The sequence below is a fragment of the Seriola lalandi genome, unplaced genomic scaffold (assembly GCF_002814215.2).
Source record: "Seriola lalandi dorsalis isolate HSWRI2012SDOR001 ecotype SW California unplaced genomic scaffold, Sedor1 jcf7180002054256, whole genome shotgun sequence".
Lineage (NCBI taxonomy): Eukaryota > Metazoa > Chordata > Actinopteri > Carangiformes > Carangidae > Seriola > Seriola lalandi.
This window is the reverse complement of record NW_019524809.1, coordinates 1,639,558-1,656,692: the sequence shown is the minus strand read 5'-3', so window position 1 is coordinate 1,656,692 and position 17,135 is coordinate 1,639,558. Positions and strand designations below refer to the sequence as shown.

The 17,135-nt window shown below is 40.9% G+C and overlaps 1 protein-coding gene across 2 annotated transcripts in view; it reads left to right on the top strand.

The window, feature by feature from the left end:
- The first annotated feature begins 1,140 nt into the window (after positions 1 to 1,140).
- Positions 1,141 to 17,135, top strand: part of gria3a (glutamate receptor, ionotropic, AMPA 3a) — a 66,440-nt gene continuing 50,445 nt past the window's right edge. For both annotated transcript variants that reach the window (XM_087173576.1, XM_087173575.1), the window contains exons 1-3: positions 1,141 to 1,552; positions 1,894 to 2,052; positions 14,573 to 14,812. In XM_087173576.1, coding sequence (XP_087029702.1) covers positions 1,465 to 1,552; positions 1,894 to 2,052; positions 14,573 to 14,812 — 487 coding nt within the window. In that variant the 5' untranslated portion in view covers positions 1,141 to 1,464. The remainder of the gene's footprint in view (positions 1,553 to 1,893; positions 2,053 to 14,572; positions 14,813 to 17,135) is intronic.

Here is a 17,135-nt window from a genome sequence, read left to right as displayed (position 1 = left end):
GAATCGTATCAAACTGTTGATAACCGGAGTATGTTTGAAATTGGCTGCAGGTTCACTGACTTTGTTACTTTTTTGGGCCAGACATTACCTGACAATCAACTGGTGAGGTGAGAGAGATGAGTGCACTTGCTGTGCTGCTGGTGCACCCATGTTGTTCATGATTCCTGCAAAGCGAGTCTGATTGCCAGGCAGAGCACAATTTCCCTGTCATGGTGGTATATTAAATGCATGGCCCAGAGAAACCCCCAAACAAGCTTCTATAAGGTTAAAGATCTGTCTGTTCTGATCCTTGTAGAATCTCCATTGTCTGTCTGGGACACAGCCAGTTTTATAGGCAATCGCTTAAGATAATCTGCTAAGAATGATGATGACCTCAGGCATCTTATCATATTTTATATTTTGTGAGTCAGGGTTGCGTTGGCTAAAACAGCACTTTCTTTTATACCGACAAAAACAGCATAAAGATACAAACAGTGATCAACAAACCTAATGTCAATAATGAATTCAATAAATACAAATTAGGTTCCTGCTCATGGACTCTCTGCATCAACTGTTCATGTTGTTGACAAAACTGACTGTGAATTCAAATGACTAACGCAAGTGAGTCAATTGGATTCCAGTATATAACACTAGCTGGGACGCTTGGCAAACAGTGATTAAACAGTGATAAATCAGTGCATTAGCTCCCACATCTACAGCCTCTGCACCCAAACACCTGCAGGGGACAGCCTAAGATTATGCTGCAAGTGTTCAGAAGTGTTGCTGCATGAGAGCACACATCTGAACACAACAGGGGAGAGTCATAGATAGATAGATAGATAGATAGATAGATAGATAGATAGATAGATATGCCCTCATGATCACTTACAAGTCAACAGTATAGTGTTAAACTAGATGCCGGTGTGTGCTGCTCTGACTTTGCACCACACACACCAAATTCAGCTCAGGCAGCACCGCCTCACACTCCAACTCTGCAGTGACGTGAGGAGGAAGACTGGAGGCTGCTCTTATTATAATTCAACGTCAGACCAAGTTTGACAAACGCCCCCCCCCCCTCCCTCATATCTCTCTCTCTCTCTCTCTCTCTCTCCCTCCTTCCATCCATCCCTCCCTCCTTCCGTCTCTGTGGTCCATTTCAAAGGTCTTTATCCACAGTAAGGAGATCCGCTTTCCCTCTCCTCCTCCTCCTCCTCCACCACCATCTTTGAGATAGAACATTGGCTTTAGGTTTCCAGCAGCAGCAGCAGCAGCAGCAGCAGCAGCAGCAGCAGCAGCAGCAGTAGCAGCAAAGAGGCTGGCGCTGCAGTTGCGCTGGCACACATTCAACGTGGGTGCACACAGTGAGTGAGAGAAAGACCCGCCGCATCTTGTGGATTTCTTTGCGTACAAGCCCGTTTACATGGTTCTCCCTGCTTCTCCTCTGTCACATCCAGACCAGGAGTTGATTCCACTTCTCCGAGAAAAATGTGGCATCGCACAATAGCGACAGTCCTTGTTTTGTTGTATTTTTGGGGGGATTCGCTGGCAGGGTTTCCGAATCAAATCAACATTGGTAAGTTCACTGGGATGCTCTGACTACATGGACATTTCTTGTCCTAATAGGACGCACTGATTTGGTGATTTACATAATTCATTGCCAAGTTCACTTCTTATAGAGCCAGGAGGTTGTAGGATTTTAAAATTCTTTGTGGGCGGTTTGGTAAAAAAATAGAGTTGATCCAAATTATCAGAGCGAGTTTCCCTTTCTGCAGCGCATTATTTAGTAAATGTGCTAACACATTTATCTACTAACTGATCTAGTTACAATGTCCTTATGAAATGAAACGCGCATTCTTCTTGTGTATGTGGATGAGCTCATTGAGCGCTGTCAATTGTGACATTTTCTCCCTGTAGGTGGACTGTTCATGCGCTCTACGGTGCAGGAGCACAGCGCATTCAGGTTTGCTGTCCAGCTGTATAACACCAACCAGAATGTGACGGAGAAACCCTTCCACCTCAATTACAATGTTGACAACCTGGAGTCGTCCAACAGTTTCTCTGTCACACATGCGTGTGAGTAGTTCTACAATGTTTAAACCTCTCAAGACTTTCCTGTGTATGAACAGCAGGGGAAGCTCGCTGTTTTTTGTTTAAAATAACACATGATGCAGATATAGGCTGTTTTTCCAAATTGTATCCAGAGATGATGCTGAATGCTGTTTATGAACTGAAATTGCTGCTTGAATGAAATGGATGGTCACCTGCCAAGTGTCCGGCCTAATGCTCCTCAGTCATAGGCTACCATCCAAAATGAACCTGCTGGATGATGGAGCATGATGGCCTCTAATTGGCCAAACCCAGTGACTTTGTAAACCAAGTAATTCAGTAATTCTAGAGGGGAAAACAAATACTGCTGCTCTGGTTATTGTCTGGCTGGCTTTAGATGATAGTTTCAAGTGTAATTGTGGTGGTAGCTACTGGTTGAGTTGGTTGTATCATGCAAATTGTTGCATTTGATCTTGTCTTTTTAAACCTAACTGTACTATACTATATTATATATACTATATAAGTATATATAATATGTGTATATATGTGTGTATATATATATATAGATCAGTAGCCATCTTTAGGCTTTGTTACCCATTTTTCCATTTGTGTGGCTCCAAATCATTCTACCTGATCATCAGTGCCTTTGATAATGATTTGAAATATAACATTAGGTTATACCTGCAGCACAGTGCTGTAAATTCTTCTGACTGCACTTTTGATGGATAAATAGGCTACTGTATCAACTCTAACATGCTGTAACCCATGTAGTCATCTCCAAGAACATGATGGATTTGAAAGGAAGGGCTATGGAGTGTGAGATGGCTTCATAATTGGTCTACCAGTCACTCGTCTGCCATGTAGGGCACCGAGTTCTGTCTGGAGAATTAATTTGTTATCTTTCTTCCCACCAACTGCACTTCACACTTCATGCTTAAGGATCAGCTGCAGCTCTCCAAACTCTGTCAGCTGCCGTCCAGACGCCTGTGTAAAAAAGAAAAAAACAAAAGAAAAAAAGAAATGAAAATTGAGCCAAATTGTGCACATCAGGGGCTCAGTTATAATGAAAATGCAAAATGCTGCTGAAGAGACGTAGTTGTTAACCTGTGTGTAACTGGGGACAAGGAGCAGGCTTGGGGAGAAGTTGCAGGCGGAAGCAGGATTACACACATTCACACACTCACACCTTGACGCTGCCCAGTTCGACCACAGCCTTAAACTGTCAGCTGCTGAGTAATTACACTGGAGCAGCTGTGGGGTCAGTGCTTAGCTCAAGGGCACTTCCTCCGTTGTTGGTGAAGAAGAGATGAATCTGACATGCTTGGCTTGTCTGGATCAGGGACAAAGCGCAAACTCTTGTTCATTTTAAGGACGCAAAAAAAAAAGGATGTCATCATGTAAAATAAGTCATCCAGCAAAACACGGTGTCAATGAGCTGTTTTTCCTCCTGTCATATTTAAACCACAGGTCGTCTTTTGGTCACATACAAATAATTGCATTATGTATATAGGCTATAAATAGATGTTTTGAGTCATTTATTCCACAGGATAACGCTTCTACTGCAAGTTTTGTAGGGACCTAAAACCCTTTTTTCCTTCCACATGTGGATCCCTGTAATGAAAATAGAGGCCTGTTGAATTACAAAAGCGGTTACTGTATATTTTTGGATCATGCACTTATTAACCATTTGGACCATAGCCAGGACTGACTTTGACTAAACCTGAATCCATTGTTTTTGAAAGAAGCTGAAGGTTTTTCCTCCTGAAGCTTAAGAAGAAAAACAAAATAATCAGGAGGATTCATCTCATCGAGATGAGCTGACGCTACAGAACTGATGCTAGATGCTCTCCAGTTGAAAAAGACCAGAGAGCGGCTCATTATGCAGACCAGCCAGGCCACTTTTTGTGACTAAGACATTGCTTGAAACTGCACCAAGCTACATGGTTCTTATTATAGTAGTCTGGATTGTATAATGTCCTGTTTGCCTGGCAGGTGTTGATCTAGCAAAGGAATGTGATGATTATGATTTGACACATTTCTATTCTGGCAAGAATTACAGGTTAGTCATTGCTATGCTTTCCTGCAGCTCATATCAATCCATTTTGAAAATATTAGCAAAGTGTTAAGATGAGTGAGATTTTAAAATCTGCTTATTGCTTGTGATCTTTGGGTTTGTCTACAAAACTCCCTCCTTAGTATGAAATAAACAACTGAATGAGAGGAAGGTTGGATTGGTTGTATGAAAGAGAGGAAGTACTTTTTACTCAGAGCTCATTTGTTGCAGTTGTTGTAGGTATTCTGACTGAAATAAAGCAGGACAACACTGCTGTCCTCCAGCTGGGTCAGTATATAATGATTGTTACAAATCCCTGATGGCAAATGACTCTGTTATTGGCAGTGTGGATCAATAGGTGGAAGGCTATAGTTCAGCGGTAGTGTGTGTTTATGTGTGTGCGTGTGTGTGTGGCTCCAGTTTGTTCTCCGGTATGGAAAAATCAATTCTCACCAAGCTTTCATTTTCTCTATCGCAGTCTCTCTCCTCTAATAAATATCTGATTTGCCAACTTCCTCTGGCCCGAGACACTAATTTTTCAGTTTGATGCTTGCATTGCAGATATAAAAATAAAAAAAACCAAACCAAACTGTAAACAGCCAGTGGTGTATTGCAGCAAATAATTCCCAGTCACTGTAAATGGATTGAATTGATCCCGACAATGACTTCACTCTGCTGTTGTGTTTATTATCTCACCAATTTGTGGCTGGAGTGAAGCTGCAGGATGTATCGATGTGACACCTTTCCCCAGGCCAGGACTGAGTGTGCACAAATGTAGAGATAGGATGGTTAGATCCATTAAGACTGAGGTCAGGCCAGGAAGAGATGAGGAAAACCAAGTGGGATTATAGCTTGGATGTTGTTGACGGGGCAGATATAGGAATCAGATTATTTCAAAATGATATATATTTAAGCTTCTGTATTTAGCCTTATACTACATCAAACATTTTTGCAAAGTGTAAAATGCATGAATTGAAATTTTCTGAGTAATTTGTGAGCTCATTTTAGTTTAAATGGACATTTCTCATCTGTTGTCCCACTTTAAAAAAAATACTCCAGAAAAAGCCACATCATGCATTTTTTAAGACTTTCCTTTTCACTTTTCTCGTCTGAAACAGAAACAGGATGCATGTGCTCGCACCAGAAACTATCCAGAGATGAACTTTGATTTCATCAAACGTCAATGTGACTGTGTTTCTCATTAGATTGTCTATTATAGCTACCTATCCTCCCTCTGCTATGACTCAACCAGTGTGATGTTGCTCAGACAGAGGCTAATGTTAGAGCACTTCAGTGTGTAGGCAATGGACAGTCCCACTAATGCAGCATAGACCAGTTCATGTAGCCAGATATCCTCCTCCTCCTTCTCCTCCTCCTCTCCTTCTTCTTCTTTTTCTGCATTATAAAGACTGCATAAGCTGTGTCCAAATAAGGAATTATTATCATTATTATTATTATTATTATTATTATTGCCTTGTTATTGGCATAGAAACAGTGCAGGCAGGGGACCAGAGAGCGGCAACCCACAATGACAAATTCCGACATGTATTTTTTAACAATTCTGTGATTTAAAAAAAAGTGTTATCAGAGCCAAAGACAGACAGCTTGCGGTCATACTCGCTTGGTCTGAAAGTCATATTGTTCATAGTTAGCTGTGTAAACTGAGTTGTATGCTCTAAGGGAATAGTTCAACATTTTGGGAGATGCACTCTCAATGTTTTCTTAGATGAGAAGATTGACACTGCTCTCTGCTCTGTACACTAAATATGAAGCTACACGGAGCAGCTGGTCATCTTCGCTGGAATCAGGGTTTTTCTAATCTTTTAAACTAAGCTAAGTGGCTGATGGCAGTAGCTTCACATTTAGTCATGGGAAAAATATTGATCTTCACATCTAATTCCTTCAAGAAGAAACCAAATGAGGACATTTTCCAAAAAGTGGAACTATTCAAATAAATATTTAAGAATGAAACAACTCACAAGCATTTCAGAAGCTGTAAGGTTTTAAGGAAGAAAAAAAATGTTTTTTTCTTTTTTTTTTATTTGACAATGTTTTACATCATTTATCCTCTAGTTACTGTTGTTAAACAAACATGCTAGGATGTAACCAAACAACACATAACCTTGTACCCATCATAACTCAGAGAACTCATTTAAACCGACAAGACATGAATGATGCATGAGCACCAGAGACAAGGTTGTCAAACTGTGTGGCCTGAGGGAGAGCATTCAGCATGATAGTTTCTATCTTAATCCACACAATACAGCAGCAACAGTATCAGTGAGGTCACCAATAATCAGAGGGAGAAGAAAGTCCACTCTCGACTTTATAGCTGCAATGTGCATGCCTAAATTCAATTATCAAAACTTTTTCAGCATGAAAAACAGCTTCACCACAACCTTTGCTTGGGTCTTTGGACAGTCAGATGTATGTGTTTGCATTTGATGGCTTTAAATGGATCCTCTCGATTTGGGAGCCCTTGAACAGAAAGAGACACTTACACCAAAGCATGTCCTTTTTATCACGATACACTGAGGAAAATATCTGAGTTACTGCTAGTGCAGCCAGAGTCCTGTCAGTTTGGATGACCTGCCCCAACTTGACAAGTACTCATCCTCAGATTTGTCATAGCTTTGTCATTATGGAGCATAACAAATACATAGGAGCTTTTTAATGTCTTTGGAGTAATTTTATCTAGCTTAAGAGTCATTTCAGTTGCAGGCAATGCTGTTCTCTAACTGCTACTTGCACAGACATGAATAGATGTTTCGACCCTTTATAATAAGATAATAATGATAAGAGCTTTTAGGATGTACTGCTGTGGGGCAATACAGCACTCATGGGTCATCATGCAGCATAAATGTAGTACCTTTCTTTGAACAGGGGAGTACTGATGCTAAATAAATGGCCATGACGACAACAGAGGCTTTTAAATATTGGCTGACTGAAGACACCAGTGTGTGTCACGTGCAAGAAAGCTCCATGTATTTGTTCAAACAGGCTCGTAGTTGTCCTCAGAAAGAATCTTATTTCTTATTTTTCTCAAAGTGAGTCGCTCAGTGCTGGCTGGTCATAGTGCTGTAAAATGGCGGAACAGTACTGGATTGGTTAGGGGGCAAGCCGCTGGAGATGTACAGTTAGTTTTTTCATCCTGTGCATCAGAATGTGCTTACATGCCAGCGCTTTAACGGACCGACAGTGATCACTACTGACAAGCTACAGTGATGCCGCAGCAGTTTGTTGCAGTCTTACACAATGTCTTTCAGCGCGGCTGCTTCTGAAAGCTCTGCTGTTATTCACTAAATGTTACCTGAGATTATCCAAGGACAACAAGCCGAACTACACAGAGTGATGCAAAAGAAAAGCAAAGATACCACCGGGGCAGTGAATAATTTAGAGCAGCTGCTTTCATAAATTTGGAAAAGTTGGATATGTGCCTCATAGTGTATAGGAAATTGAGTTGTTGAATGTGAAGAAACAGAATGTTTTTAATGTACTCGAAACAAGAATCATCAAAATCTCATTAGTTTGATATTCATATTTGATTCTTTATTGCCTTTATTCAGTCAGATTTCTGTCCATTTTACAACCGTGAGCACCAGAACACATGGTTAGAGTTGATGAATTTTTAACAATTGTGTATTCAAATTAAGAACTTGAATATTTGTTAAGTTATTTGAAGCAGCTTTGCACACATAGTCATCAGATTCCTGTGTCTTCTTCTGCACCACAGCATTACAACCTTTTTAAAAAGCGTATTCTATTCCTCTGTCTCCTATAATAGTGGTCCTCGGTTGATGTTTTTGCAGAATATGCAAAGCATGTGTAGGTGGAGTGTTAGCAGTGCTCTTACTGCGGTGCAGTGCAATATTAAAGTCTATTCTTCCATACAAGGCTCCAGTGGCCCCAGGCCTTGTCCGTGTATCGCTGCTGTAGATTTCCCTCTGTCATGTTGTTTTAGCATGTGGGCTGAATCCAGTTGTATTTCTCAGATTATGGCTAATCCAACGAGTGTTGCCCCACTCTTTGCTTATAATGAGTATCTGCAGGGGGTAACCCACTGGAAGAAAATGTGTGCTTCTACGACGCTGTAATCTGTAGAGAAGAGGGAATTCCAGCCAGCATGCAACCACACACTGCCTGAGGAGAAACACCTACTCAGGCTTCAGTCCCTATATGCCCTGTGCTTTCTCTGTGGTTGGTCAACTGAGACGAATTGCACAACAATGCAGACTGTAATGCGGATAAAAATATGAAACACTTAAATGTCATAACACAGAGATCATTTAAACTGTGTGCACTTTGCCTTCAGTTAGATTTTCATCTTAAAACAAACATTTACTGTGTTTTTATGGCAGGTTCAAATAAGGTAGAATGAATGCAGTTTATTAAACTCAGAATAGATGCTGGAAAGAAATCACTATTAAAAAGCCCATGCACAAAATGTTGGAAATGTATTTTTAAATCACAAGATTAAATTATGTGTGTGTTTCTAAATATGTGGACAAGCTGAGTCGTTGCATCCTGTTGTTTACACAGTATTTTACAAAGTATGTTCAAATTTTAATTGAAATTTTACATTTTAATTTCTCACCTAAGGCCGCTATAAAACAAGGCTGAAAGTTTACAGCTATGCTAGCAGCACTGTGAGGCTTGAGCTAAATGCCAACGTCAACATGCTAACGTGCCCACAATAACAATGATGTGAAGAAGCACTGCTGGTGCTGGATGAAATTTTAACTCGTTACAATTCATCCTAAAGGTGACATGAATGTATGTACCAACTTTCTTGGCAGTGGATCCAATAATTGTTGAGACATTTCACACAAAACCATAAATGTGAACCTCATGGTGTCACAAGAAGTTTTTTGTCTTCTAGCTAAAAACATACATGAAGTGGACACAGTTAAAGCAGCACATTGTACTGTATTATTAATAACTATAAGCTGTGTTGACCTGCAACTATGCCTCCTTGGGTGCGACTCGAGGTTGCGTTTGTGTCAGCCAATTGTGTATAAACTAACATAACTTAAACCTGCTATTTGAAAATACAATCACATAATCCATTTGACAACTCATTTAGTATGGCAGAATTATGCTCCAGAGATATGGAGATATCGATATGCAATAATACTGTATATCAGTGCAGTTTCCATTTTAATTTTGACAGTTGTGATGCATTAACAAACACAAAAATGAAAATTGGATTTCTGAAGTTTGTCCTATAACTTAAATGTTTTGACTTGTTTACAGAGGCTAGAAGGAATAAACTGAACTGCAGCACCCTGAAAGGTTAAAGGATGACGCATAAGCAAACAAGCTCTTATTTTGTGCTTTGAAAAGCATCAGCCATGGTTAGGGCAGGCAGGTTCGCAGTTACACAGTGCTGGTCTGCACTTGCATTTTTGCATTTTGAGTTTAAACCTTCACTAACCTTACATGTGTATGTTTTCAAATGTGGCATTTTATTTGATATGTGTCCACTCATGCTTATTCAAAAGCCCTGCTGCCATCAGTACAGAGGAAAACTGAATTGCAGACTTTTCATATTTCCCTGTCTTTGTGCTGAGACATTGCATATAAATAAAGAGTGCACTTTTGTTTTTTTGTGGTACCTGTGCACAAAAAATGCTCATGGAGCATTAATTAGATACAAAATTAAAAAAAACACTTATACTTGTAAACTATTTTCGTTTTTCTTAATGAGATCCAGCTGGAGATGATAGTATACTGAATGATTCCTGATTCAACCCAGTCTGTTTTGCTGTTTTCTCTCCAGTGCATTCTGGATAGACTACAACCCCCATGACTCTAAACAAGCAGAAGCACCTAGTGAACTTGGCTAGTGATGGCAACATTACTACAACTGTAGATACTGAGGATGTTTGGAAATATCTGCGACACAGTTTAATGTGTCCACGCTCAGGTGTCAGATACAGACAGAGAAATATTCCCACGACATCCTATCCTGCAGACACAGTGAGCAGCTGCTGGCAGAATGCAAAGGATGCATGTTACCTGGAATAACAGGGGAGTGATGTTGGCTGTGTGCTCTGACCCCGCAAATCATCATTTAGTGAACAGCACCAGCTTAGCTGCCCAGCTTGTTTCCATGAGGATACACTGAATCTGCTGAGTGTCAGTCAACTCATTTACAAGATTTGTCGGCGCCCACTGTCCAGCTTTGTAATGCAGTCTCATTTGACAATCTCCTTTAAAACTGGAGTGGAAATCTTCATTACCTTTAGTTTTTCACAGCATCATTCACAGCTCTTTGTTTCCTCAATATTTGCCAATTCCAATGAAGTGGTCTCAGAGTTATGGACCCCACTTTGTATATGATATAGTATATGTGTATCATGATAGGAAAATGGATCACCTTGATTTACAGTTGATAATTCCTCTCACAGTTGTAGATCATGCAGAGGTTACATAACCCTACATGTGACATCATGGGTTAATGGGCAGGACGTCTCACAATAAAGCTGCTGTAAGAATGTGTGTAGCATTCAGTCTGCATCAGCTGCGTGATGAATGACACAAATTCTTACAGTATGAATTTGACATCTGGGTTTATTGTTGAAAAAACCAATCGTCAGCTAAGACATCAGATTCATTCATAGTCCTTAAAGTAACCGATCAACACAGGTAACTGTCTATTTTTAGCCATGCTAGCAGTGTGGCAATGTTGGTGGGTTGGTCAGTCGACCACTTTGGTCCAGACTGAAATATGTCAACAACTACATGATGGATGGCCTAGACATTCTGGAAGATGACGTTCCGCCCTGAGGTTGACATTTGTGGTTTTAAGTGAAATGTCTCATGTCTGCCATAAAATTTTGTATAAAAAGTCATGTACCCCTCAGGATAAATCCGAATCATTTTGCCTCTCCCCTCATTTTTCATCTTGTGCCATCAGCAGGCACAGCAGCTACATGTTTGTGTGTGTCCTCTGCCTTCTTCTCTTACTGAACATCTGACCCTGGGACAGAACAGGACAAGACAGGACAGGTATCCCCATGTGGCTGAGTCCAACACAGCCTCCCTCTATCTCAGAAAGAAATGAATTGAACTCCTGCTGCTCTGCTCTCCTCTCCTCCAGTGCTGCCGAAAGCACTGCTCTCAGAAAAGCGGCAGAAAAGTACCTTTCCACAAGGCAGCAAGACACACATAAACAGGTTATTTGTTATCGTCACAAAAAGTGAAATTGTTGTCCTCACTTTGTGCAAATGCAAAATCCAATCCCTTCAAACCTCCAGGCGGTCACCAGGGACTCTGTCCAAAAAAGTTCACTCCCTCATCTCAGTGTGAGTCCTCCTCTATCCTTTTCCTCATTCTCACTTTCTTATATGCATAAAGTTCAATTTCCTCACCGCGTGCAGTGTTAAGGCGAGGACAGCAAGCTCCCTTCTATTCCCCCTTAGCAATAGAGCTTTAAGAATTCACTTTGTAGGCTTGGCCCTGCTGTGCACAGACACTACAACTTCATCCGTACATCAGTTTTATGATAGAAAATTCCCTGAACTGTGAACAAGAGAGACCCTAAAGCTGCAAAGCCCTGAGTCTCTGGAAGACGTGAGACAGTGCTGGTGCTGCTGCATCTACGTTAAGTTTGACGAGGTGGCAGGAGCTGAAGAGACGCAGAGAGATGGAGGGTGAGGGGGAGAGCCATGCAGATAGTAACTGTAATGACAGGCAGATTCGGGTGTTTGTTAGGCAATGGAGAAAATAAGATGGAAGTGGACAGAGATTGTGAGAGGTCTAAGTATTCTGATGCTCAGAGAGACAGCGTTTGCAGTAGCTACCCTCTCCCTCTATAATAAAGTCAATGATGCGTATCTTTATTGCTGACCATGATAAGGGGAATTTACTGTAGTTGAATATTGTTTACTGCTTGATGAGCCCAACTGTATGATTTTATTAGTCCTTTAGGGGAACAGGCTGTCTATTTAAGCTCGACAATCAAAAAATATCGGTGCCATTTTGAGAAAAGAATTGGATGATATTGGATGAGCTTAGAGGTGTTAATTTTATGGCTGCCTTCTAATTTCAAGCTGAATATTGTCTGCTGCTGCAGAGATTTGTGAATCTGTAATTTGTGAAGCCAAAACTGAAAAAAGATCATCCGCTCTGACATTTTTCTTTTTACGAAAGGGGAGCATTATTTACCACAGGCTATTTATCAAACGGCCATCGAGTCCTTGAAGTGATGCTTAGAAATGGTCCTTCAGCGCACAACAATGGTGCAGCAACCCCTGGAAGATTTTCGTGCTTGATTACAGTATCATCTCAAACAGGTGCAGCTATTTCATTTCTGTGGATGCCTGTGTTAGTGTATTTCTTACACCAGTGAGATCTGATGTGATGTGTGAAGGCTGAGAAAATGGTGGGATGGAGGAATGATAAAATGACTGAGAGAAAGATGACTGAACCGAGCTATCAGGCATGTGTGGGTGAATGAATGGTTGTCTTAATGGAAAAGTCAAGCCGAAGGGAGGCGACTGTTGAAAAACATAACATCGCTGAACTCCAACTGAACACATGGAGGAACTGTGAAATTATTTTAATGCATTTGAACACATAAATGTGTGGGGATATTTTCCAGTTTTAACCAATCATATCTAATGTGCATTTATGGAAACTAAAGTTCCTCATTTTTAGTACAATCCTGTGAATGTGTTTGCCAAATGTTAGCTCAAAATCTGGTAACCCTTAAGGGTACAAAACTTATTCTGGCTATCTCTTTTCAATATAGTAGATATAGTAGATTTAAGTATACACTTTGCTCAGCCAGAACTGTCTTCAGTGGTGGAAAGCAACACCAATATTAACTATGGTCTCTATCACCGTTTTTCTTCTGCTGAAGTGAGCACACTAATCAGCTAGCCCCGGCCCGTCTCCTCACTTTCCAACAGCGACTCGCTGTAGCCTCCAATCTGCCCTGAAGATGTAGCGCTGCTCAGAGGGCATATTATAACCTCTTGTATTACAAAGACAACAATGGCCGAAGCTTTTGTCAAGCAACAATCACCCACTCCCGGCAAGAAACCACGTTTGGCCACAGAGAAAACTTGCAGCTAGCCCCTTTAGGTAATAGCAAATACGTGCTTTGAGTGAGTCTACAATCACTAATCATTTACAGTTTAGTACCAGGACGTAACTTGAGGGAGCACCAGTCAACCAGGTTATTTGTTGGTGATCTTGTGTGTGAAGTTATGATAAAGTGATAATGAAAACTTTTTCTGTTTTTTGCATCAGGACTATGCTCCGTATGTCCATGCTTCCTGGATTTGTTAACTGCTATTGCTACATGTTTTTGGTTTTACAGCAGCATTTACTTGCACCTTCTGAGTTACACTCCATTTATCTTTCCATGAGCAAAAATAAAAACTGTAATAAAAACAAAAAAAAAGAAAACCTCATATGCCATGTCCTTTTTGAAGTAGCTGGACCCCAGCTAATTTGGTGGTATATTAATTCATGTATGAAGTAACTGTGAATTAGCTAATTAGTTAATGGGGGACAACAGGGATTCTTGATACATCCTGCAAAATTCATGGATTAAATCATCATGAGTCATGCTCCATTTATGCATTGCTTAACATGTGTTTTGTTCCCATATTATAAAGTGTTAGCAGACATTCACACAGTGTGTACCAGGATACACTTTACACAGAATAACTGGATTTCAGCCTACAGATTCTTGAAAAAGACAGCTCATTAAATCATATCAGGTAGATAATAACATCATTAAATGCTGATTTGTGATACTGAGCAGCTTCAATGAACAGCATTGTGATCTATGTGGAGCAGAGGGTCATAAATATCAGAGCAGCATTTCCTTCAGTTATTATTAATATTAAGACATAGGTCATATCCCTGATTCAGCCCTGCTTGGTGTTATTAAACTCATTTATTATGTACAAATAAAATAAAATACTTAACACCGCGTAAGACTGAGTGTCTGATGCACTAAGTGTTTATGGCTGGAGCTCATTTCCATAGGCACGCAGATGGTAGCAGATAGAGCTCGATATAAATCTTTTATACTGCAGCACAGCCCGATGCTTGCACATTTGCATGCTCATGTTTCAGGGTATTTGTCCATTAAAAGCTGTGGCCAGTGCACTGATTTCCCCATTATATCTAGTTGATTACCCAAGCAGTTGCATTTAGACCAAGGAGAAGTGAAGGGCACCGGGCAGCACAGCATGGCCATGGGGAGCAGACATCCCACATGGCACCCATTTATTCAGATAGCTAGAAATTTTCTCAGATTAATTCCATCATGAATTCTCTGTCATCCCAACCTAACATTACATTTTTTTTTTTGCCCATACATTGGTCATTAGCAGACTCAGCAGTTTAACTTAAAATATGTGAATAAAATGAAATTTGGGCTTAGACTTTGGCACCCTCTGTGATGGAAGGACATGAATGAAATGATACTGTGCTTGTCCCCAACCTGAACCTGCTCTCTGTCTCTGTCACCAGTCTGCTCTCAGTTCTCCCGAGGAGTGTATGCCATCTTCGGCTTCTATGACAGGAAGTCCATGAACACGCTGACCTCCTTCTGTGGGGCGCTGCACACCTCCTTCATTACGCCTAGCTTCCCCATAGATGCTGATGTGCAGTTTGTCATCCAGATGAGGCCCGGGTTGCGAGGAGCTGTTCTCAGTCTGCTGGACCATTACAAGTGGGAGAAGTTCGTCTACCTTTATGACACTGATAGAGGTAAGAGTGGTAAATAAGTAAAACACTTTCACACATCTATGCAAACACCACCGGCTAACACTCAGCAGAAGACAGATGCATAGTAGCAGAATTTCTCATTGCTGGAGAAAGTGAAAAAAGTAATAGGCACGCCAAGCGCCGCTCATGCAGATGTGTTATTATACAGTGTATATGATCACTGTTTAATATGTAAATCCCTCATCCCCAATCCTCATTCTAAGTGGTCTGATACATTTTTAATCTATGCCAGTAATGGCCCTAAATTGCTTCACTATGTGGCTGAATGCTGCTTACAGAGGCACTCAATAGCTCCTTGCTTCCGAGGAATGAGTCATTCACAGGTGCTGCTGATCTGCCGCCATAGTGTGACTCCAGCCGCCTGAGCCTCTAATCCTCAGCACTCTCTGATTATCATTTAGCTCTAATTGGATTATATAAAGACAGAGCACAACATACTCTAACTTCTGCATGTGCTTCATGGCCTCTCGCTGCCGTCATGTAGGCCAACTATTTACAGACTCGAGTCTTTGTCGTCCTCCGAGGATCAGCATCTGCAGAGGCCGTGTGAAGAAACAGCACAACAATCTGTCTGGGATAAGGATTTTGGACCACAAGCTGGTCACAGGCTGATTGTAGCAGCAAAGATGTGCTATATGATGTGACGCCATTTGTGTTAGTTGTATTTCAAATGATTCAGTAGGTTTAGAAGTTTTCTGGGTGCAGTCTCTGCTGGTAAATGTGCCAAACTGTTCAAAACTGTACATTCTAAGTATTTTTAAACTGACATAGAGCATTTCTAGGACAAGTGCACTCCTTTTCCACTGCCCCCACCTCACTTTATATATCTCCATTTCAGGTGGTTGTCTAATCTACTGCTCAGTCACTAAACGGATTCTTACAGAGCCATTTTGTGCATCTGCAAAAACACTTTTTTGGCAGCATGTTAAACAGATTTAGATACATCTGGCATAAAGTAAGAGCTTATTTAAACCCTTATAACAAACAAAGTCAACAGCAACACTTTTCTAATTGGGATGTGACGGGACCTGAGTTTTATTGATCTGACCGATGTGTCTGTGTGAATCTGTGGCAGATAGTAGAAGCTGATAATTGGTTGGCTGGTGTGGTTCACACAAAATGATTAAGGAGTTTAGAACCTCTCCTGGGCATAATCAACCTTCTCAGAAGTGCTTCCTGATGTGGCCCTTAGAGCTCTGCTTGACTTTGTTGGCCTCTTTCACTTGCTGTGTTGAGGCTGACGGGCCACCATCTGTAATACCCGGCCACTTTCCACAGCATGACACAGTGTAAACACTGTAGTTTAGGATGGATTCCCACATGCTGCACAGCTTGTGTTTGCTGAGAGGCTAGTTAGCCATCCTATTTTGGCTGCCAGTCCCTTCCCGCTCCTCCCCATCAAGGTTCTGGAACAATATACCCACCACTCATCCAAATGTCAGTTTAATCTTCATTGTAGGAAGGAGCTCCAATCAGGGCCAGAGAGGGACAAGCAAGGGGCTCCTGAGAGATGCTTTTGTGAGTGAATGTTGACAGTTTGTTGGGGACTGTGATGGTCTCTTTTTACAGTGATATGTATAATGTCTGTCACTTAACAAGACTCTTGCCTCATCTGAACAGAGACTTTCATCAGAACAAAAAGCAAAGGCGTCTAAAAGTCGGCTTGAAATCAGAAAAATCATTTAAATGTAAGTGTTGATTCCTTGCAGTAGATCTTGAGGAAGTGGGCTCCGTCTACTCTTTCATCACACGGCATAAAGAGATTTTTTTTTCTATCATAGCCTGGAGGCATAACTACCATCAAACCTGTATCTGTAGGACGGGATTTTGACTTTAATAGAAACTAAAATGCCCAGAGATACCACTTCATGTATGAACAGCACACTTAATTTTCAGCATGTATTTCAAATTGGACATGGTATCAACATCAGACAAGTTCAGCTTCACTATCATGTTGGACATGCCTTCCTCTGTCAGCAGTATTGTACCGATTTAAACTGTTTTCATTGCAAAACATCTTCATAATGATAATTATATAATAATAGTGGAGCTTGTTTCCCACAGCTGGTTTTTACAGGAATCTGCTCCTGTTTTCATCCCATTAGAAGAATTGACTGAGTAAACTGAGTATGTCGCAGAGATCCTGGAGAAGCACAACAAAGAAAAAGACAGACTTTACACCTTTAAACACACATGGGTCATTAAAGACATGTTAATCTGCTGCAGTGGAAAGTCACCTATTTATCCTAGATGTACTGGCTATGAAATGTCCTCATTAAACAGACTAATGGCCACTGGCAGGAAA